At 40.0% G+C, this 23,910-nt stretch overlaps 1 protein-coding gene across 1 annotated transcript; it reads left to right on the top strand.

Annotated features, from left to right (window-relative positions):
- The first annotated feature begins 994 nt into the window (after window positions 1–994).
- On the top strand, window positions 995–22,366 carry LOC125880925 (ras-related protein Rab-37-like). The gene is made up of 9 exons (XM_049563765.1): window positions 995–1,332; window positions 11,763–11,873; window positions 15,041–15,082; window positions 15,249–15,315; window positions 15,438–15,490; window positions 15,702–15,767; window positions 18,274–18,330; window positions 18,694–18,770; window positions 19,349–22,366. The coding sequence occupies exons 1-9, from the start codon at window positions 1,177–1,179 to the stop codon at window positions 19,452–19,454; spliced, it is 735 nt and encodes a 244-aa protein (XP_049419722.1). The 5' UTR covers window positions 995–1,176; the 3' UTR covers window positions 19,455–22,366.
- Window positions 22,367–23,910: the final 1,544 nt, after the last annotated feature.

A 23,910-nucleotide genomic window follows, 5' to 3' on the forward strand; every position in this document is an offset into this window, starting at 1 on the left:
TGTAAAAACAAAAATAAAAAAGAGATGGCAGCCATCTCTGACAAGTCTGTTTGCAGTTGACCCCGACACCAATGTGGACAAAGTGCAAAACCTAATCAAATTTTATGGTTGAAACATTTCTATTAATGATTAATAACGTTTGTGGTTTTTTATGGAATAAAAATGTGACGAATTTAAGCAACAGTAACAAGTTAAGATGCTGTTAATTAGGAAGAACTTGTTTAAGGACACTGGGACTTAATTGTTATTGAAAAATATTTACTTTATTTTATACCCGTCGGGTCCTATACCAATCCCAAATGGCTTGGAGAAATTAAAAATGCAACAAAAGTTTGGGTCTCAAACAGCTAGCATAAAAAGTGACACATTATTTTCTTAACCTTCAACTGCTGTATAGTAATATTTCATGTGATTATCAGTGCAAAAAAAGTAATTTGGCCTATAATTTTTTTGTACTTTGCTAGATTGAAAAAATGGAAAACTTTGGGACCACAAGGACAAAAAGGACAGCATGCATGTGGGGTCAGGACAGTTTAAAACATGGGAAAGTGCTCAACAAAGATTTTTTTTTTTTTTTTTAGAAATGCACAGAAAGTTGGCGACAATGAACATAAGTGGACCCAGAATGCTGTTCAATAAATGTAGTGGATGGAAAGTTCAATATTTACATGTAAAAGTATAAAGTAGCAGAACATGGAAATACACAGGCGAAGTGAAGCCACAGGTGACGACTTGAATGCCGCCTCATCCTCACATTCTCCTCATCACCCTCATTCCCATCCTCCATCTTCCTCATATCCTCCCATCCAAACAACCTGCCACTGTACAAACTTGACATCGTCTTAATTCTCTCAATGGCTGCTCGGTCGCGTCCTGTGTCCATCCTCCTCTTGCTCCCATCATCCTCACCTCCCCCCACCTCCTGTATTGTATGCAGCGTGATGTGGGTGAGCGATCACGACATGCCTTTTAAATGTGAACTGATGTAGGCAGGAGCCCGCAGACTGTGATTCACGCCACAGGAGGAGCTTGCAGAGGAGCGAGGAGCGCGCAGAGGAGAGGGCTGCGTGTGGAGGAGAGATAGAGAAAGAGAGAGACGGAGTTGCGTGGTTTTGTCAGTTCTTATTCTCCTCACCAGGCTCCTCCGTTGTAAACGCGCGCGCGGAGGACGACAGGATGGAGCGGATGGAGTCGATGGAGCCGATCACGGCGCACTACACCACGGCTTACCCGGAGATTCATCCCGATAGTGGGTACGAATCCAGAGAGACCACTGACAGCCAGGCGAAGACCCCACCAGCTCCGACATATGATGAGGAATTAGTGCACAAGGTATAATCGCAATATGATGTGTTTTAGTGCGCCACAGACCAACACTTTAAACTTAACAAGACAGGTGCTCTTTCTTTAATATTGCTAGTTTGTATCTCTTTTTCTGGTGTTTACTGGCATTTATGAAATGTCCCTTAAACCCCCCTGTACCCCGGTGCAGGACAGGTTTTGCGCTCTCCATGGTGCTGATCCTCACTTGGCTGCCGTTTCAGTTGAGCCCTTTCCCAGTTGAGCCCTTTCCAGGCTTGTTGCGTGTCAAATCTGCCCTAAAAACACCCTTCCTCCTGTAATGAACAGTCAGTGCTGCTCTTTACTCATATCTGCTTCCTGTTTCTTGCTGCTTCAGATTTGAATGAGGCTTGAAAGTGGTCACTTTGTGCCGAGATGCTCTTGAGCAATCCCTCTGCCTCCTGTAAACCTGTCACTGTCACTACAGGCTGTATTCAATGTTTTATAATTGTGTTATTTAAATGTAGTCTTTGTAGACTGGGAGATTGCATCTCCCTGTTATTGTGTTAACAAAATCCACTTCCGTTTTAAATGAGCATGACGGGCACAGGAGGAAAGGCTCATGTGGCATCCTTACTGTAAACGCTCCGTTTTCTATAGCAATATGCTGTCTAAAATTCAACAGTGCTCTTCATAGTTGCATCCTTGATAATAAATAGCTTAATGGTAATAACTGTATTTGAAGTATCTTTCAAGCAAGGAAAAGAAAATTTTTGTAAAAAAAAAAAAAAAAAAATCAACTGCATAAAAAATAGTTACATAAGGTAAAAAACAACAAGTCAAAATAAACATGATCTGGTGGGAGCACAACAGTGTTAAACAAGACAAGAATGTGTGCCTTTAAAAAACATTTTAAAGATAAGATTTAAAAGCTGAGACAGTCTGCTGACCGAATAGCAACTGGAAGACTGGTGCAAAGCTGAGGTGCCAGTACAGCAAACCATCACCTCTTGACCTTAACCTGGGCTCTGAACAGCCTAACCCAGCAGATCATTGCAGCCCAGTCACCAGTCACTAATGTTGGCATTGTATGTTTCTGCAAACAATGGATGTGTTACAGTTGTACATTTCATATGTATGAAGGAGTTCAGATAACATGATGATAAGCTGAGCTTCTCATCAGGAGGAGGAGGAGGAGGGGATAACTGATGGCACAACTCCTAGTTTAGACAGCTGCCAAGCAGCAAACAGCAGCAGAACACTGCTCAAGACCAACAAAAGCAGACATTTTCTTTAAGGACAGGTCAGGACATTTCCAGCTGCGTTTATAGCAACAAATTTTTTAACAACAGTTAGGTACATTTCCAGCCATGTTTGTGGCAACAAAAGTGAGTCACAGTGAGTTGGGACATTTCCAGTTGTGTTAGTAGTGTCAAAAGCAGGTATTTTTAAGGAAAGTTTGGAATATTTCTAGCTGTGTTTGTAGCGATAAAAGCCGGTAGCGGCTGGCAAGCAACAGACACCAGCACAGTATCCACAACCAAAAAGACGGGTATTTTTAATGACAGGTCAAGACATTTCCAGCTGTGTTTATATTGACAAAATGTTTAACAACAGGTTGGGACATTTCCAGCTGTTTGTAGCGTCAAAAGCAAATATTTTTTAACAACAGTTTGTTACATTTCGAGCTACGTTTATAGCAACAAAAGTGGGTATTTTTTTATCAGCTGTTTGGGATATTTCCAGCTGTATGTGTAGTGTCAAAAGCAGTTAGGTTTAAAGACAGGTTCGAATATTTCCAGCTGTGTTAGTAGTGACAAAGCGGGTAGTGGTTCCTGAGCAGCTGACAGCAGCAGACAACTATCCAAAACCAAATAGGTGGATGTTTTTAGCAACAGATCAGGACATTTCCAGCCGTGTTCTTCACTACAAAAGACAGTGTGGGACATTTCCAGACAAGTTTGTAGTGACAGAAGCAGGCATCTTTTTAACAACATTCATTCATTCATTTGTTTTCCATAACAGCTTATCCTGGTACAGGGTTTTGAGCAAGAGGCAGGGTACACCCTGGACAGGTCACCAGACTATCAAAGGGTTGACACATATAGAGACGGACAACCATTCACACTCAAATTTACACCTACAGGCAATTTAGAGTAACCAATAACCTAATGCGTATTTCTTTGGTTTGTGGGAGGAAGCCAAGAACCCTGAGAAAAAGACAGGAACATGCAAACCCGAGACAGAGAGGCCCCCGGCTGGCTGATGGATTCAAGCCCAGAGCCCTCTTGCTGTGAGCTGACAGTGCTAACCACTGCACTACCATGCCATCCTTTTTCAGTCTTGGACATTTCCAGCTGTGTTTGTATTGTCAAAAGCGTGTGTCTTCTGCCAAGCAGCAGCAAAAAGCAGAACATTATTTGCAACAAAAGTGGGTATTTTTTAACAACAGGCCAAGAAATTATTATGTGTTCCTAACCCTAACCTAGTGTTTTTGGTGCCTTAACCTAACCACACATTAATCACAGCTTTGTCCAACATTAAACTGGTAATTGAAAATTAAAGAAACATAAAGTATTATGTATTACATAATGTAATGTAAATGTACCAGCGTAACATATCCTTGGTTTGAAGAAATGTACAATGCCAATATTTATTCTGGCAATGGCTTGATCTAAGAGACCTTTGGGACATTAAGGAGTTGAAAAATCACTAACATGACACCTGGCCATTTGAAGCCTGTAAGTAATGACTAGAATTTAAAGATAGACTAAAAGAAATCTATAACCTGTGCAAGGAGGCTAAAACTGGAGTGATGGGAGCAGTGTATTTGGTCTTAACACTGGGAGCCTGGCTGCGGGTCCAGAGGGCACTCCAGGACAAGGGTTATAATTAGGACCAGGAATGAAACTGCTGACTAAGCGGGTCCCACCAAGAGCATCCCAGTGAGACTCCCTTATGTTTGTGGGTGGAGGCCACTCCTATCCAAAACTATCTTTGAACCAATATAGCACTTATAATCTCCCCACATATATGACCACCAGTTGTCAGGTGATGTACTCAGGTCACATTATGAGGCCAGCATCAATTCCATTAGCTGGATGAAGACTGTGACATGCAGTTAAAAGCTCAGAAAAGAAAGTAAGTGCAGTAATACAACTTCTGTGGTGGAGTAAAAGTCCTTCTTTCGACATTTTACTCAAAGCTGCACAAATCAGTATTTTCAAATTAACATTAGATCAAATGACTGTGTAATGTTGAAGGGGTTTCTAACAGTAACAAACCCACATAGAGTTGTCCCCTGACTCTGAGTTCTTATCTCAACAGAGTGTTAAACATCCTTCTGTTCAGTGTTTTGGTTTCAAGGCCTGCAGCTTTACTGTTTTGGTGTCACTGCCGAAAAAGCTCTAGCATAACGCCCATGTTATGCTAGCAGACAAACAAAGATAGCAACTAGCTAGTGAACATAGCGCAACACGTTGCAACTAAAAAGCCAGATATTTCTCTTGGGAGTTGGTGGAGACCAAATCAGAGCTAAAAGGAGAGTGAATGTTGGAGAAACATGACAACAAATGAATGCTGATGTTGTTCTGTCTCTGAATGTAGGCGAAAAACAACTCAGTAAGCTAACATGACATAATGTCAGAATGAGTGAATGGAGTCAGGCGTCACTGATTATAAGGCTGGTGTTATTGGTAAGGATGTGACTCTTATGGCTCTGAGGGTACTTACAGAGAGCATGGTGACATTAGTTATGAAAGCATGTTCAATGACACCCTATAAAGTGCTCTCATATCCGTACAGCCTGATCTTAAGCAGCTAATGCTACATTAGCCCACATAAACCAACAAGTCAGATCCTCTGATTCCCTTCCAGCTCAGGAGTGCTGGCCTTTGACCTCGCTGTAGACGGCACAAAGAGAAAAGAGACAGTCCCTTTGGGCTTCAGTGAGATGTCACATTATATTATGAAGCTGTATTGCAGGAACAGCTTCCAGTTCAGTGTAAGGGAGCTGCGTCAGTCAAAGCTCATTTCCTTTGTATGTATTAATTTGGCCTTTAGTTTGCAATGTCCTTTTTTCTTCTGAAATATCAGTCACTGTGAGGAATGAGTGCACCAATATTCAGTTTCTTTCCAAGAGTAAATATGATATTTTTACATTGTGTTTACGACATCTCACAGTTGACTAAAGGTGTTTGACAATTACAAGAAATCTTCACACAGACATAATCTGCGATGTCATTGCGCCTCAGGACTGCAGCTGCTGCTAAGTGACTTTTTGTCATTAGTGTGAGTTTAGTGAGAACAGAGTTTTCCCAAAGGCTAATGGTCTGATGAGACATGAACCGGGTTGCCCTAATGTAACCATTATGCACTTTGACAGCTGTCTTTAATTGCCTTGGAAACAGTGTGTGTCTGTGTGTGTGTGTAAGGCTTCTACTGTGAGGGGAGCAGGTGCTTTGCAAAGGGGCAATCCAAGCTGTTCTTTCTACAATCTGAAACAGTTCTTTCAGGTGAACCCTTTCTCTCTCCTCGGCCAGGATAAATGTTACCATTTTATATTTCTGCAAACATTTGTACATGGATGCGTTGAAACTTTACATTTCTTTATGTTTCACCAACACCGTGGTTAACATGTGGTTCTGTTTGGCACAAAAAGCACCTAGTTATTGATAGGAAAAAATTATGTTTAAGCTTGAAATACCTGGTTTTCACTGCTCTAAATGCCAAATGTCTTGCTAAATAACCAACTGATTTGTTGTGTGTTGGTTTTAAACGGTAGCTTGGCAGCCACTTAGGTGCTATGCCATCCACTATTTGATGGATGATATGATAGGTTTGAAATGTACAATATAACAAATCCATGGTTTACATAAATGTACAACACCAACATTTTCCTCTGGCGACCCGGCTGTTAGTCCTCTGTCTCACTGATGTGCTTTTTGTCTCTTCTCTCTCGGGGGGTAGTAGCTTTTCTTTCACACTCTCTCACCTGTGCTCCCCCTGAGGGATTACGGTTACACAACAAAAATGGAGCTCCTGTGAGTGCTCTTTGGTTGGGTTGTGGTTAGACATAAATGACTGTGTGGTTTAAGCTCTGTCAAGGAGCTCTGTTTTTTTTTTTTTTTTTAAATCAGTGTAACAATGATCTTCTGTTACAGAATTCAGTATCTTTTAGGATTTGGTTATCATGATATCAACATTTATTTAATAGTCTTTACAGGTCTGTGAAGGATAGGCTGATGTTATATAAGAATGAAACTGACAATGCATTAGTCAGTATGTCAGTACTGTCTGACTTCCCTTTTCTGTAAGTAGCTCTCCGCCCAAGCCCACTGGGTCCTACTGAAGACGTAAATATTTAAAGCTACACTGATCAATATTGTTATGTGAAAATGGATCAAATGACTGAGTAATGTGAAAAAAAGTCACTTACAATGGCAAAGCAACAGTTTGTATTGCCAAACTGTGCAGTTCCCCTCAATTCAACAGAGCTTTTTAGCATCTTTAAGCTCATTGTTTTAGTTTTTACAGCCTGCAAATGTACTATTATAGTTAACTCTTGCCACTCTCACTCATAAAGACGACTTTTGGCTGTGACCAGCATGGCTCTAAATAAACACTAGTGTTTCAGCATATCTGATGGATGCGTAAATAATGGCGTCGACTGGGCTCCCACCAACTTCACTATATTTTTGTTTTGATTTGTCGTCTTTTCGCCTTTGTGACTCAAGCATGTATGGCCTATGACAGCGATACACTCATCAACTTTGGAGAGGAAAGCACAGGGATTGGATTTAGCGCCAGCGGCTAGCAGCTAATGGTGCTAACTTCATAAAAGGCATATTGCCGGCAACCATGCTGACAGAGCTAACTGTGTTAACAAGGGGGGAACTGGATGGTGGGTGCTAAGTTTCCGTGACAATGCCGTCCTCATATCAGCGGTAACCGCCATACGGGTGCAATGTAACGTGGCGCCAATGGGCTAGAAAGTGGGATGCACTTATATTCACACGCAGACAGACCAGCTTGACACAACAAACCACAGAGAAGCTGTGAATCAGACATATTCACATGTATATATCCATATTCTTTATATTTATACTGTGGTACAAGCCTGTGCAGTTTCTTGTGTAATATTTTACCACTCTGTTCAATAATATTTATAGGCCATATTTCTATTTACTGTAAATATATTACACCATGTGTGTGTTTTAGTAATCCTGTGCAACTATCAATCATAGACATACAGTATCTGTAGAAGTGAAAGGTGTATAGCATACAGTATAAGGATTTTTTTATTATTTTATGTTTACTTGATCTGATTTGTATTTTTGTAATATTCTTATCCTTTTTTGGCACTCAATCACTTTTTTTTCTCTATTTCTTCTGGCTCCTGAGCTGCTGTGACGTGTGAATTTCCCTGGTGCGGGATTAATAATGTTGCATTGCGTTGCATAGCATTGTGTTGTGTTACCTTACCTTACCTTACCTCTTTCCACGTCACGTCACGTCACGTCACCTCACCTCACCTCACCTCACCTCACCTCACCTTGTCTTATCCTTTCTTATCTTATTTACTGTGTATCTTTATATAGTACAGTAAATAGTGGTTTACTGCTATGAATGTCACATACAGAGCCTTTATGGTTTCATTGTTTTTAATGTGTTAATCAATTCATTTTTGGTTTGGGTCTTTTCATGGTGGTTGTTGACAATAGGACAAATATAGAATATAACTAGATTTATCCTGGATGTTTTTCAGTTAACCAACCACTATGTTCACATTGCAAATGATTTTCAAACTATTTCTAAAGCATTATTTGTGATCCATAAATTTATACAGATATCAAGGTCCTTATTGTAAAATCTAAACATTTTGTTTGTCAACAGCACCCAGTAATTCTTATATGGTTATTTTATGTAAAACTATACCTATATATGTATTGCTATTGTGATGTAAAATGAGAAAAAATGGCAATGTATCCATATCACATGCTCTGTAACAGCTTTCAGGCTTGTCATTCAACACATATAGAAGCACGCAAACATTGCCATCAATGTATATTTGCCTCAACTGTCAGACTGACTTTTAATATTGGAAGCTACAGTTATCTGCCACAGTCATCTGCTCTGTGGATTCAAATCCCAGCTCTGCAGCATATCAAACAGTTTAAATTAGCCGCAATATGAAAACTGTCAAGCTAAATTACATTCTAGGCAGTGTGAAGAGTTCATAGTCTCCAGGAAGATAAAAGTGACTTTTCTCATTGCTCAGGCAGAGGAGATCAGCAGAACATTATGATTCTCTCCACTCCCTGAAATTGTTAATCCAACTTCCCATGCAGTAAAGGGTCTTTCATATTTTCTATTTATTACAAGTATGATGGCCTCCATGGAAGCTGTTAATGAAGCTTCTTGGTAAGAACATGGCTTAAACAGAAAGAAGGGAAATTCAGTGGTACTTAGGGAATGTTTGTTGTTTATCAGAGGAGGGGGTGGCTGGGGTGTGACTTATCTTGACCCTCCCTTGAGCTACAATATTTTTCCTTGAGCCTCCCTCAATGACTGGGGGGAAACGTAGGTTTATTTTTTTGGTGAAATTTTGAATGAGAAGTAGAATAAAGTGATTTTGATAACTTATTACTATTTTAACCTAGTTTATTATGTTTCCTGACATTCATAGCACATGATGTGTTAAAGAGCCACCGGAAATTTAAAATTCCAACAAAATATGTCTGCTTTTAGTGTCTGGCTCTGATAAATGGTGTAATTTTGGCAATTTACAAGGAAGCATGCCTTTCAAACATGCCAGTGTCTTTTGGGTTTCAAAGGGTTTTAAAGATTAACACAAAGTACAACCGTACCAACTCATATGTCACTTATATTAAGCCAAAATAAAAACTACAAGTCCCTCCCTACTGTTTAAAAATGATTTGAAATCCCCTCCCCCATTTTGCACCACCCCCTCCCCTCTTCTAAATAACAAACAGTCCCTTAACAATCTGCTCATGAGAGATAAATGATTTGTAACTCTCTCTTTCTCTCTCCACACCATAAATATGTACAATATACTGTATACATCATCCACATCATCCATGTCTAATCCCCGAACATCTGCAGTGTATCACCCAATTGCCTCCAGTCTCCAGTGGGGCTTTATGAGACAGACCCACTTCCCAGTTAACCTCTGTTACCACGGAGACAGAGTCATGCCCCTCTCCCACCAGAAACACACTCACCATCATCACATATGTGTACTTCTACATTTATAGTTGTTTTTCTGCTCTGGTTCTGCATTCTCACACACACACACACACACACACACACACACACACACACATGCAGGCGTTATGTTACATGCTTTCAGTGACGTCCAGTAAACAGGAAACAGATGCCATTAAGTCACAGGAGAATTAGATGAATTTGTAATATTGCTGTAAAGCCTCTGAGTTTACATTTCTGATAGTTTTTCCATTTTAAGAGATTCATCATAATCATAACTGTGTGACCTGCTATGGCCTCAGTGTGTACGATATACTAAAACATATATATATATTAATTTCGTAACAGTTTGTTATTAGCAGGTAACGTCTGTATTATATCCATGTTAACAGTGCATCACCACTAATTATACATCAACTACCTGTTCACTGTCAGGCACAATTACTTTGCTGCTCTTTACTTTTTTAACAATGTAATCAAAACCTCCCTGAGTCCTCCATATTTTTTCACACAGGTTTCAAGCCACAGTGCTTACTTTTATTACTGAACAGAGGATCTCCTAAAAATAATTCTTCTTTCAACTGCTGCACTGATTTTTCTCCCAACAGAGAAAATAATTACTGGAGTTATAGCCGATGCCTAAATAAAGTAGATATCAAAATTTCAGTGGATGATTGTTGATGCAGTATATTTCATCCACAACCGAGCTGTGACATTTTTCAGAGTTTCTAAAATCCCTCTAAATGCTGAGATCAAAGGGAGGCTATGAAACTAAATGTTGAGAAAAGCTGCTGCAGCTTCTCAACTCTAATCCTTTCAGCCTTTATCATTTATAAGTGTTAAGACATCACCAAGAAGTTACAGTTCAACCACAGCCTGGCTTAACCGACGATTACATTACCCTGACTAAACTTTTGAACTTTTGACCTACTTGCTTTGTCTTGCTTTCAAAGCAGACACTCATTGTCACTCGGACACACGTGTTCTTCTCTGGTAAAGAGGTCGAACTTTTATGACAGGCTTACTACGTACAATTGTAAGACCATTTCTGAATGTCAGCAGACTTTCACAACTGGGTCAGAGTATTGGGCTGGGTATTGTTTAAAAAATCCAATCCTAGCACCACTACCCTTAAAGTGTTACAGCTACCAATAGAGCATTTCAATCAATACCCATCGCGGGAACAGAAGCATTCAGTTTCGTAAAATGCCACCAGATGCCACAGGCTTGTAGTATAGCCATACTTGTTTTATTGTCATCTCGGCACAGTGCACTCAGTCAAATACAGCATGCATCACTTCACCACATCACGGATTGTATGGGTTGTAGTTGCTGCAATAGTGGGTCCGTCACACATCCCATTAATTTGAAGAATGCTTGTGGTTATTGGCTGCAAGCAAACTGTACAAACCTGGATATAAAAAGGATTGAATGCAGGTACCCTTTGACTGGACAAGTTTCTACTTGGTACTGGGTTATTTCAGTCAATACTGATACCCAGCCCTAGTCAGAAAGGAGTGCTTTGATTCAGTAGTGTAGTGGAAGCTGATAAAGTGAGTGTCGGTGGATGGGTAGGTTTCCAAGGAGGAAGTGGGTATACTGTCCTATATATTGCAATGGCTTTTTGGCTGATAGGTGGGTAAACTGTAAATGGCCAGAAAAAGAGGTGGTTATACCATGTACACCTGGGTATTCCTTCCCCAAAACCATTTGTTTGACCACTTCTGAACAAAAATGGCCCATCAAAACATAATAAACACTCCTTCTTGGGAAGACAGAAAACAACTTGGCTGTGTCTGTTCCTGTATTTGTCACAGTTGGAGAGCATTGTGTGTGTGTGTGTGTGTGTGTGTGTGTGTGTGTGTGTGTGTGTGTGTGTGTGTGTGTGTGTGTGAGGAGGTGTTGGGTACCTCAGTGTGACTCTTCTAAGTGGGCTACAAATGAAAGAGAGGCCAATAGAAGATAAAGTATTGACTGCTGGCCCTGGTGACTAACTTGGACGCATCTGAATGCTGTCTTTCATTCATTTCATTATCTTGAAGGTTATCTCCTGCTGCTTGTGAGTCACACTGCAACTGCCAAGCTCTTGTAAAACATAATATTATCTGTGCTGCTTGGAAGCAGCGATGTCCACCATGACGCACATGCTGACTCACAATCCAGAATTATTAAATGACTGTGGGGGTTCAGCCAGAATGGAAGGCTCAAGGCTGATTCTGATACCAAAATAATTTTTATTGACTGTTTCTCTGCAGACAATCCTGGTCGGGGACAGTGGAGTGGGAAAGACGTCTCTGTTGGTGCAGTTCGATCAGGGAAAGTTCATCCCCGGCTCATTCTCTGCTACAGTGGGCATTGGATTCACGGTGTGTTTGCATGTACAATTTGTGTGTTTATCTTTTACATACAGGATATTTTCTTGTTAAGCGTCAACTAGCTCACTCAAATCACAAAAAAACATTTTTTGTCACTTACCTCTAGTGATATTCAGCCATAGAGAAAGTCCTGGTTTAATTGGACCAGTTTTTGAGATCTCTGTGTGAGATTTCTGCTTTCACTCCTACATGGTGGAGGTAAATGAAATTTTGTGAGTGGTGCTGGTTACACAAAAAATCAACACTAATGGGTAGTTAAGGGCACACTGTCCCCATTACCCTGGACAGTTCACAGAACATACATTTTTGGCTCCCTTGGGAAACAAAAGCACTCCTCAAACACTATGTAGGACCTGCTGACCATCACACGTCAATGGAAACGAACTGCTTTGTTGCCCACCAGCACTGTGACTCATGAGAGAAGAACAAGCCTGCTACTTTAAGTCTGTGATCAGAAAATAAATGCTTGGCCCTGGCTCCTGCTGCAATTTTGACTTGAAGATGTTCCTGTTTGCTCCATGTGAGTGTGTTCTATTTCCCTGGCCTAGTGGGAACAGGATTGACTAACCCATAGCCTGGTGACTCTGTAACACAACGTCGTCCTACAAGTCTGATGGTGAAAGTAGTTGTTACAGCTGGTAGGCTTCCTCTGGTTTTGGACTTCTTTTGTTGTACACAGTCTGTATTCTATTTTACATATAGATGTAAAATGGTGGTAGCAAAGTTACAATTTGTTCTGAAACAAAAAATTAAAAAACAAATTATAGCTAATAACCAAGCAGCAAACTCTGGGGCTGAAAGTGAAGCCAACTCAGTAGTGCCAAAAACTGCAGTTCCTTAAATGACCACTTGAGGCTGGCTCTGAAAGTGAGTAAATCCTTATAGATCACCATGTTAAAATGCCCAACTTCACAACAGTAATAAACATGTTTACAGCCTGGTACAAAAAAAATGGTTTTGGTCTCTATAGCTGATTTCAACATTCATGACAACTGCAAGGGTCAGTGGGGGGATAACCCACCCATTTCAATGTTATTTAGGCTTAAAATTATGCATAAATGATCTGTCACTAAGCCCCGGCCCTTTGTGATAGTCCATCAAGCTGTCGCAGTTAGCATGGAGCCCACACTGTTACTCATTGCACTCCCTGAAGAATCACTTTTTTTTGTTGTTGTTGTTGTTTAGAAAAACGAAAAAACAATTTTGGAGAGAAGCAGACAGAGGGGTCTGTAATATGTGTTGGAAGAATATATCCAGGATGTCAAAAATGACTCAGCAGCAACAACAGGTTACAAACATATAGATAGTTAGAAGCTTAGGCCTAACTAATGGCTAGAGATCACAGTGTGAAAGTGAACCACCACATCACTGGCAATCGCTCCAACACAGCAGACAATGAATATAAAGGGAAACTTCGCCTGTATTTAAGCAGCTGTGTGTCGCAGCCTCTAGAAATAAACTGTGTTTAATGTCGGCAAAGCCCCCTGTTTCCCTTCACTGTTTTTGTAGAGCAGTGTGGGCCTTTATTCAGTGTTATAATCAATAAAGCAAAAGTAGCATATTATGTATACATTCAGTAGGCTTTACCTTCAGAAGCTAGCTAGCTAGCTAACCTTACACTTTTCAGGGTTTGATTTTGGTCGGGGAAAAAGGGAAGAAAACATGTCAACCTCTCCAGGTAACGAGTAACATGCCCCAGATACAACATTTAGCTTGAAGTCCACTAAGCCAACCTGAAAGTGAAGAAAATCTGAAACAATTCCGTAAGAACCTAGGGTCCATGTCATTGGTTCGACAGCCCATTGGTTCGACATCCCATTAGTCTGACTGTCCGCGGTGTTGAACGGCTCGCGGCGGGCGTATGGTGCGCCGCGACCGGCTTGAGGTGGAGCAGGCTCACGGCTTATGTGTTTGTCACTTTCTTTTTCATTTTAACCCACAACATGATCTTTTCCTGACCCTAACCAAGTGGTTTTTGTGCCTAAACCTAACCAGACCTTAACCACAAGGCATCATGATGATTTCGGAACAGACTTCGGAACAATGAGTTTAATATGGTCAGAACAATGGGATGTCTGACCAATGGGCTGTCGAACCAATGGGCAGTTCCCAGAATCTACCGAGCACAGCCATGTCATTGTCGGCCCCTTGTCGGAGCTGGGCGATGCTATGCTATGATTGGCCAGTCTGCATTCGAGGGGCACAGCTTAACAAAGGGTCAGTTAAGGGTGTGGATGCACTGACTGACAGACTAGGCGTCATCGCGGGCTCTCAGAGATGCCAGCGCTATCCCAGGTTTACTCACAATAGCTCTCCACACTGGCTATCTTTTGTGGAGTAGTTTAAGCTTTAACAGAGGTGTTTAAATACAAGTGGATGGTGACACACAGCTAATAAGCTATGATAGATTCCTCTATTTCAAACTTGCCATTTTTATATTCCATCAAGGGTCAGCATCCCAATCGGCAAAATAAATGTTGGCATTGTACGTTTCTGCAAACCATGGATAAGTCGTATTTTTCTGTTACATGTGTCGAAACTTCTTCATGTTTTAATTTTCAATTTTATGTTGGGATAGTACTGTGGTTAACTAGAGTTAGGTTTGCACAAAAACACTTGGTCAGGGTTAGGAAAACAACATGTTTCGGCTTAAAATACCCGGTCTGGTCACTACAGACAGGGCTGGTTATGTCCCAACCTCTCATTAAAAAATACCCATGTTGGTCTCGAAAAGTAGCCTGTTGCTTGGCTGATTGGTAGCTGTCTCGCTTTGGTTTGGATGCTATCCACAATCCCCTCTTTTTCCAGAATTTTACCATTTTAAATGCTGGTGTGACTGCGCCTTTAATCCAAATAACACATCACACAGTAACAGTAGTTCCAAAGAAATCAGTTAACAGAGCTCTGTGGGTCTGTAACAGGGGCACTGATTCTTCCAGGAGGTGCTGCTGTTGAATCTTCTAGATGTATTTTGTATGTGTATTAAAGTGGAGGCAGAAATCTCAAAACACAAAATTTGAAATCTGAAATTGAAAAGATTGTTTTCCTTTTTTTTTGTAATTTGAATGAATTGTTCCTTTAATCAGTGTTCAATCCATGTAACCATCAGTGCAGTGCCCATTTTAACATAAATAACAATTTCTTTCTGCCCCTCCCAGAACAAAGTGGTCACTGTTGATGATGTACAGGTCAAACTACAGGTCAGTAAGTAAATCAGTGCCACTGAAAACTTGACGTGCTTTCACAATAGCAACCTATTTTTAGAGCACAGGCTGGTTTCCTCTCGGGCACCAGTGTTGTAACTGAAAATTAGAGTTAGCCAAGTGGAACAAGGCCAAACTCTTTTTTTTCCTTGTACTGTTTCAGATTTGGGACACAGCAGGACAGGAACGGTTCAGAAGTGTGACACATGCATATTACAGAGACGCACACGGTGAGGCAAATACATACACTATAATCTCTGCCTGACTCTTAGCTGCACTTTTACCCACAAATGTTACTGTCATAGAGATGTACAGCAAGATAACCATCTGTTTATCCATCTTTTCTCTAAAGCTCTGCTCCTTCTATACGACATCACCAACAAAACCTCCTTTGATAACATAAGGGTAAGTCAGAGATATGTCTATCGCCTGAATGCTCACAGCCTTAAGAAAAATTACCAAGGCTACAGAGTGTGTGTGTGTGTGTGTGTGTGTGTGTGTGTGTGTGTGTGTGTGTGTTATTGTAATCAACATGCCCTGTAAGTTTCATCCTAATGCAAACACATGTTCTCTCTGATTTTTCAGATAGTGTATTCATGTGTCTGTCTTGTTTCAGGCATGGTTAACAGAGATCCATGAGTATGCACAGAGCGATGTAGTCATCATGTTGCTGGGCAACAAGGTGAGGGGGTATTGTTTGAGAAGCTCAGCAAGTGAAGGAAAATGTGTTAAGGAAATAGAGAACGATGTGATCTTTAGTGACTATAAAACTGTGGCTTCTTATGATAACAGACCTATAATAGAGAATGGGAAAGTGTCGTCAACAGCAAGTCGGCCATTTTTGGAGGGTAAGGCTAAAGTCTGATTTATGGTCCTGCGTTAAATCAACGATGTACCTACGTCATTGCCGTGACGCCGTCATGAACCCTTCGAACTTCTCTGTCACTCCATTTCATCGCAGTGCAATTCACTGCCAGAGCGGTAGGGGGCTGCATTCCTTTCCTGAATGGTTATCGTCGTCTCTAGTTGATTCTTTGTTTAGCTTCCAGCTTTTCCGGTCACAGTGAACAATGGCAGTCTTTGTAGTGAGGTGATGAGGAGTTGTAAAGGTGCTCATATTTTCTGACTTCCTCAATGAGTCGCTCCTCGACTTGATCCATGCTCCGTCCATGTACAACAACAAGATGTTTAAAGATGGCGGGGATGGTGCAATCTGGAAATACGGAACCGGAAATGCGTTGCTACCAAGTAAACCAATCACAGCCCTCTCGGTCTGCCCTGGGTCTACGTCGCCTTGACGTGTAGTTACATTTTTTGGGAGGTCCACGTCAGGCTACGCCGGGGGCTACGGCTAGCCTCCTGCGTAGCCACGTACCCTACAACGTAGGTACGTCGTTGATTTAACGCAGGACCATAAATCAGACTTAAGAATGCCATCCACTAGCTGTTTACTGTGAGTGTCCAACAAAACTTTTGAAGTAACACAGAACAGTGCTCTGTGAATAAAATTCAAAACACCAAATGTAGAATATACAGTATGTAGGCAAACACAAAGGTAAGCTAACATTATGTGTTTAAGTATGCTGGACACTGGAGGATTAATTATGCATAATTAGCCAACGTTTTGTTAGCATGCAGTTAGCATAACGTTAGCTAGCTTATCTTTTGCTGCACTCAAATGGAAATCGTGAGCTCATGTTTATAACATGGGAAATCGTGAACACAGGGGGCATTTGAGGGAAGCATCAGTTCATCTAGAATTGTCATTTCCAAGGGAGAAAATGCATCTGCTGATTTACAGACCTCTCTTTCACCATGTAGGTCTATGGGAAAAAGTACTTTTAGGACAAAGGGCATCATGTGACAGATAAGTACTCTGTTTACCATATAAACTGGCTTCAAATCCTGGCAATCATCCTGGAGGCATGCTACGTACACTTTCCTCCAAAAATGGCAGCGCCAGTCCAAAATGCCCCCAGTGTTGCTCTCTGTCTGCTGAATGTGAGCATAGACAGCTGTTTCCTAACACGTTTGCCATAGCAACTTTTAAAAGTGATATGTCAGTGTTGCTTATACAACTTGTTCTACTGCCCCAAATTACCCATAAAATCTATATGGACTGCTTTAACTAACGTTTTTTTTTACCTTTTTATCTTGGTGACAATCACTTGCTACATTGGCCTTTCAGATTACCCAGTCTGATAGGAACTGAAACTCAAAGATTATCTATGTCTACCAAATAATGGGCCAGTATTATAGAATCAGAAACAGAATCAGAAATACTTTATTGTTCCCTGAGGGGAAATTGTGATTCGTTACAGTCGCTCCAATGTAAAGAGTACAGAAGTACAAATGAGACAACAGAATAGAAGTATGTAAATATCCGATAATAGAATAAGTATTATAAATGTGCAGTTTGCTACAGTGTTTTTACACTAGTGCTTAAGGTATTAAAAGTAAAAATATGTTCACTGTGCTGAGTTTGTAAGTGTGTAAAAATATACAAATATGTACATTGTGTTACATTACACTGTCTGAACCAGTGTTACATTAAGAAGTATAAAATGTATTATGCTATAATGTTCACTGCAATATATACAGAAATAGAATAAAATTATGTTGAATGAATATATATATATTCATTCAAGGGGTGTTGGTGAGAATAAATTAGTATACTGAAGAATATTACACAGCTGAATAATTGCAGTAGTGCGGTACTTGAATTATTGCACCAATTATTGCACTGTATTGCACAGTTAAGGCAGTGTTGCAAGGAATAATTGTACAGATAAGTCACTATTGCACAGTAGAAGCATAATAGATAATTATGAATTATAAATGCAGATAGATAGGTGAATTAAGTCCAAATTCAAAGTCCATTGCTTAGTTTCACACTGTTTGCTGTCAGTTGGTGGCAGTAATTCAATAAGTAGCGTGACAATGTGCGAGCAAAAGGCAAGGAAGACAGCCTATGCAAGAATGCAAACAGTGCAGGTTTCATGAACACTCTAAAACTTGTCATTGCAAATGTTTAATAAGGGAATGTTCAAAATATTTATTTACTGTAAATGTAAATGTCGAGGATAAAGTAAATAACTTCCTATATTACTATATGACTAACAGTGCATTTGTATTACTGAACCTGATGTTAACCATTCTAACCATTCTTTACTGCATCTCTCCGTCAGGCTGACATGAGCAGTGAAAGAGCAATCAGGAGAGATGAAGGAGAGAGGCTGGCCAGAGTAAGTACTTCATTCACTGCTGTACAATCATAACTAATGTGCTTTTACTCAGCTGTGGGGCAGCTGTGGCTCAGAGGTAGAGCGTAGACTAATCAAAAGATCCGGCTCCTCCAGTCTGCATGTCGAAGTATCCTTGTGCAAGATACTGAACCCCAAATTGCTCCTGATGGCTGTTCCATTGGTGTGTGAGTGTGTTAAAACTGAGTAGCAGGTGGCACATTGTATGGTAGCCTCGGCCTCCAGTGTGTGAATGGGTGAATGTGACTCGTAGCGTAAAAAGCGCTTTGAGTGGTCAGATGACGAGAAGGGCGCTATACAAATGCAGGTCCATTTACTGATGTTTGCTCCTCTTCTTGTCTTCAGGAGTATTCAGTTCCTTTCATGGAGACAAGTGCCAAGACAGGAGTCAACGTAGAGCTGGCCTTCACTGCTGTGTCCAAGTATGAAACAGTCTCACATACACTGTATACCACAACTGCTGTATTGTCTAAGTCTGAAGGGCTTACAGTGTTATTAATTTTATATATCATTTTACCATCTACTAAAGACATCATATGTAGACACTTAACAGATATTAGCTGTACCATATTTTTACTGATGATGAACCAATACCATTGTTAATAAATGTAATCACTTATTTTTTCATCCAGAAATCATCAATAATCATTTAAGGGTAACATTTTTCAACATGGTCCTTATTTTCCCATGTGTCTAATGGGAACAATGCTTTTTGAAAATTGGTCCAGTAAGACTGTTATACAAATTAATGTGATAACGTATTAGTAATTTTTTTATACGATTAATACAATTATTTTAATTAACATAAGAGTATATTGAGCAGATAAAATGACACCAGTTTAATAAAAAAACATTTATTTTGACATCCACGTCATAGTGATGACACAAATGTTGTGGATCATTTCATTAATAATTTTATTTAATTGATTAATTTAAGGTAATAACAAAAATCCATCTGCGTTGTTTCCTAAACTGTGTGATGTTTGGTTCTGATCATCAGGGAGCTGAAGCATCGGGCCGTCCAACTTCCCAATGAACCCAAGTTCCAGATTCACGAATACATCGAAGCACAGAAAGAGAAGTCAGGCTGCTGCAGCTACTTTTAAATCTCCTGTCCTGAGTCCTCCTCCCACCGCTCTGGGTGAACAGACTGTCAGAGACACACTGAGAGCTACTGAGTGGGAGGAAGCCCTATTAATTCACTGCTGCTCCCAAAATATGATGCTGCCATTCATTCAAGACTAAAAGCCAAAAGGATAAACCAAGCTATTGACTCACAAAACCCACATATTTCTTAAGATGAGAACAGCTTACCCATAGGTATAAATACTGCTATATCTACATAACTATTTATATCTATGAGTTTACCCAGCTCTTTAGAGTGACTTTTGTCATCATGAGCAACTGAATATTTTTGGTAGAAATTTTAACAAATCTTATAAAAAGTATTTCAGTTCTTTGGGAAAATAGCCTTGTACTATTTGCTTTCTTTGCGAGAGTTAAATGGGAAGATCAAAACCAAATGTGTAGGTATGTGTTTTAGGTACAGAGATGGAGTCAGGAATCAGGATGTGGTTAGCCTAGCTTAGCACAAATACTAAAGGTGGAAGGAAACAGCCAGCCTGGGTCTGTCCGAAGCTTAAGAATACACGTGCGGTTCCAAACCTCTTATATGTGCGTAAGTTTTTTAGAACATGCCTACCAATCAACCCAGAACTTCTATACTGCCGATTAAGCCATATATTAAAATCACATTGCTTAAACCTTTCTGAACAATAAACAAACACAAAAAATGCTGTATTTTTGCCTTTAATAGATTTTTATAATCATTTATAGATGTAAAAAAAAAAATAGTTATTTCAAGATTCATACGTATATTTCCGTGTAACCTGTTATATCTTCAGATTTACTGTACTATCTTACACAAAGGCTACAGTAACTTCTAGTAGACGGACACCTTCCAAACCCAAATAAGTCAGCAGAGTGATTATGAATCACATTCACATGCTTTTAATCATTGCAACATTGTTGTGCACACTATACAAACACAGACAGCTGAGGCCCATTGTAACATCATGTTCTACAAATACTGGTCATAAACCAACATCTGGACCTCATCCCTACTCAACATATTTTGACACATGGGCAGAAGCCTTTTGTCAACTCACATGACTAACAAGGGGTCAGCAGTCAGGTTTAGGCAACACAACTACTTGGTCAGGGTTATGGAAGAGATCCTGATTGAGCTAAGTCATCAGAGTTGACTCATGTGACTAACAACTGACGTGACTAATTAACAACATGGAATTAGGTTCTCACAAGACATGAATCTTGATCTCCTGGGTCAAAAGTCCTGTGCTTGTTGGACCATCCACCAACGCTTCTACCCACCCTAAGCGGACTTTGACAATCTGTTGCTCTGAACATCTAACAATGATGCAGATGGGTTAACACTGAAGTTTGTTAAAAGCATGGTGCATCTTGTACAGACTCTAAATGGGGCCCCTGGTGTCATTATAGTGTCACTGGGACACTAACCAAGCAGCGTATTTTGACGTCCTAGGAGTGAGACCATGCTGAATTTTTGACCTGATGGTGCTAAATGGAAAGTTCAGGGCTCACCAAAGTGATTAGGGTCTTCTTAATGTCTGTATCAGATTCAGTGGCAATCCATCTAATAGCTGTCACTATTGTCAGTAGCATTTAACAAAAAAATCAAAATGTCAATCTTATGGTAGCACTAAAGCAAAATTGCGGAATCACCAAAATGAGCAGGTTTTATCCTTTGAGGACCATGAATATCTGCAAACATTTTCATTGTAATTCATTCAAAAGTTGTTGCACTATTTCAGCGTTGACTGACCAACCGACCGTCATTTCATCCCTATAGAGCCATCATACTAGCATGGCTAAAACAACAATTTGTAGTTTTAGGAGGAGTAACATGCTCTTAGCTTAGCATGCTCAGCTAGTCCAACAACATCTCGACTGAAACTCCTTACTGAACAGAGATATGAGATAGAATTTGATCTTCTCATCTAACTACTAATATAAGTTATGCTTCTCTGAACAGTGATCATTTTTGTTTGCCTTACGTAGATGTCAGGTTTTTCTACCGTTTAATTTATAATTAAATAATTGCTGATGGAAGTACAAGGATGTTACGAACTCACCAGTTTGCCAAAGTAGAAACAAAAAACTGCAAACACCCACACACCACTGGCATAAGCCAGGGGAACACACAGTCTCAAGGCAAACTTCAAAAATTCAACATTGTTAGAACCTTATGTATCATGCAATCTACCAAGAGATCCAGACAAAGGCCATACACTGTGTCACGGATGCAATTCAAAGCCAAGTACATGGACAAAAGCCCTGTCTGTTTATGACGTGGTCAGACTGGTGCATTCCTGAGAAGTGAAAGTCGGCTGCTGTTGAACGCTTGCTGACTCAAGAAAAGCTCAGGGACTCAGCTGGAGATGACGCTTATGTGCTCTCTGAGTGCCTGGGGAGGAAGACCACAAGACAACTCTATATTTGAACATGCAGAGAAACGCAAATGTTTCGGTCACCTTGAAATGTGACCCTAGAGGAAGGATTGCTGCATATGACCAAACATCACATGAGCTACTTGATGATGATCTGCGGCTGGATTTCCAATTTGGTCCAATTTTAGGAAATATCTATGTACATACTGTATTTGTGAGTGTGAGCAGATTTTTGAAAAATCTTGTTGGACATGTTGGCTGCATTATTCCCTCCCTTCCCCATGGCTTGATTAACTTTAAAGCTTAGTTGCATGTTTGGATTGCATGTAACAAGTGTGCACAGTGCCTCCAGAACATATGAAACTCTGTTTATATTTGTATCAAGACGAACATGAAGTATGAACATATAATTAGCATTTCTCTTCGGATTTTAACTCGCACTCAGGGTTAAATTTGTTTTGAAATACAAGATCTAGTATATAAGTCCAAATCAACACATTAAAGCTGCATTAATGGATTAAAAATTTGTTTTAGGCTGTGGAAAAGGTGTAAACACAACATATTATCAACTTGAAAATCAAACAGTTGCATATTTTCACATTTGGCAAATACAGAGAAACATCAGTGCTGAGTTTCTGGCCATCCAATAAATCTAAGCATACTCTCTGTAGCTCTGTTTTGGTCTCCACCACTTTACAAGAAAAATATCTGTCTTTTCAGCTGCTGAATGCTACGTTTTGTTGCTAACTTTGTCTGTCTGCCATTTCTTTTTAGGCAGGTACTGAACTGTGGTTTTAGCAGAATATTCAGAGTTTCAGGCCAGCCAACCAAAACAATTACTTAAAGATTCTGTATCTGACGGTTAGAGCATTAATATAGCAGCAAACCCTTATTTGCTATGTAAAGATATAGCGAAGTAATGGTGTCTTGGGAGGAGAATAAAGTGATACTACCTTGTAATTCAAGCTTAGCCATATAGCACCCATCCTCTGGTTCCCCCCTGGATAACAGCGTTAGCTTTGTCACCATTTTTGCCATTGTTTAGCGCTGTTCATGGAGTTAGCACTGTTAGCTGCTAGCTGATTGCTCTTCAGCTGAGGGGAGCTGCAGAATTTGGTGGTAATTCTCTGTGGCTTTGTCACTACAGGTCATAGAATTTCTATTGTACATATTTATTCGATCCATTGTTAACGTAAAAATATTCATTACTGCAGCTTTAATGAAGAACTAATGATGTCAGAACAACAGCTCAATGTTCAGGTTTTTCTGTAACACAAGCAAGTTTAAGAACTTCTGCTTGCAGTATGCAACGTTCCTCTGCAAATATTTCATATTGGTCAGTTACTATATGGATGCTCAGGTCTGACACAGTTTATAATCTAAAATTATTCAGATTATAACCATTTGACTTTGTACACATCGTTTGTACAACAGTTGTTTGTTGTCAGACCATGCTGCCAAAAGTTGTCTTTGATGTGATGTATGCTGCATAAGAAATAAACTATTTTTAAGTGAGCACACTTCATATGAACAGTGTCATGATCATTTAATGAAGTTGTGCACCTACAGGAATAAATAGGAACAAGACTTCCTATTTGCAGGTGCAACCTTCAAAATAAAAGCACAAGCATCGCAGCCTTCAAAATGTGGATTCCAGTTAATTTATTTTCATTTATGTTTTATACTCCAACTATACTACCAACTCCAGCCAGGTAGAGGTTGTTTCTAAGTTCTTTTATGGGGTAAATAGCTCACTTTTTTGAGGCCATGTAATAACACGTGTTCCCTATTTACCAGATATATTTGCTCTCCTATGTTCAAAAGCTGTGTGAATTTGTGACCTTTATTTGACCAAATTATACTGCAGTTTTTTGGTTGTTGATTGATTGGTTGGTTGAAAGCTATTTAAAAAAACCTTGAGAGCCCTCAGAGGTTTAAAGATTGTCCTCATTTTTTAAACAGGCCTAAAACTCACTTCAGCAGAGGCCACCTGCCTCCAAGACTGTAACACTGGTGCTCAGATCAAACTGAGCACTTTCTATTTCAGGTTGAATTCTCTGTCCAATTATATTGC

The sequence above is a fragment of the Epinephelus fuscoguttatus genome, linkage group LG20 (assembly GCF_011397635.1).
Source record: "Epinephelus fuscoguttatus linkage group LG20, E.fuscoguttatus.final_Chr_v1".
In the NCBI taxonomy this organism is placed as follows: Eukaryota; Metazoa; Chordata; class Actinopteri; order Perciformes; family Serranidae; genus Epinephelus; species Epinephelus fuscoguttatus.

Coding starts and splice junctions, on each gene's coding strand:
- LOC125880925 (XM_049563765.1), top strand. CDS start 1,177: ATGGAGCGGATGGAGTCGATGGAGCCGATCACGGCGCACTACACCACG. Junction 15,083..15,248: donor ATGTACAGGTCAAACTACAG/GTCAGTAAGTAA, acceptor GTACTGTTTCAG/ATTTGGGACACAGCAGGACA. Junction 15,491..15,701: donor CCTCCTTTGATAACATAAGG/GTAAGTCAGAGA, acceptor GTCTTGTTTCAG/GCATGGTTAACAGAGATCCA.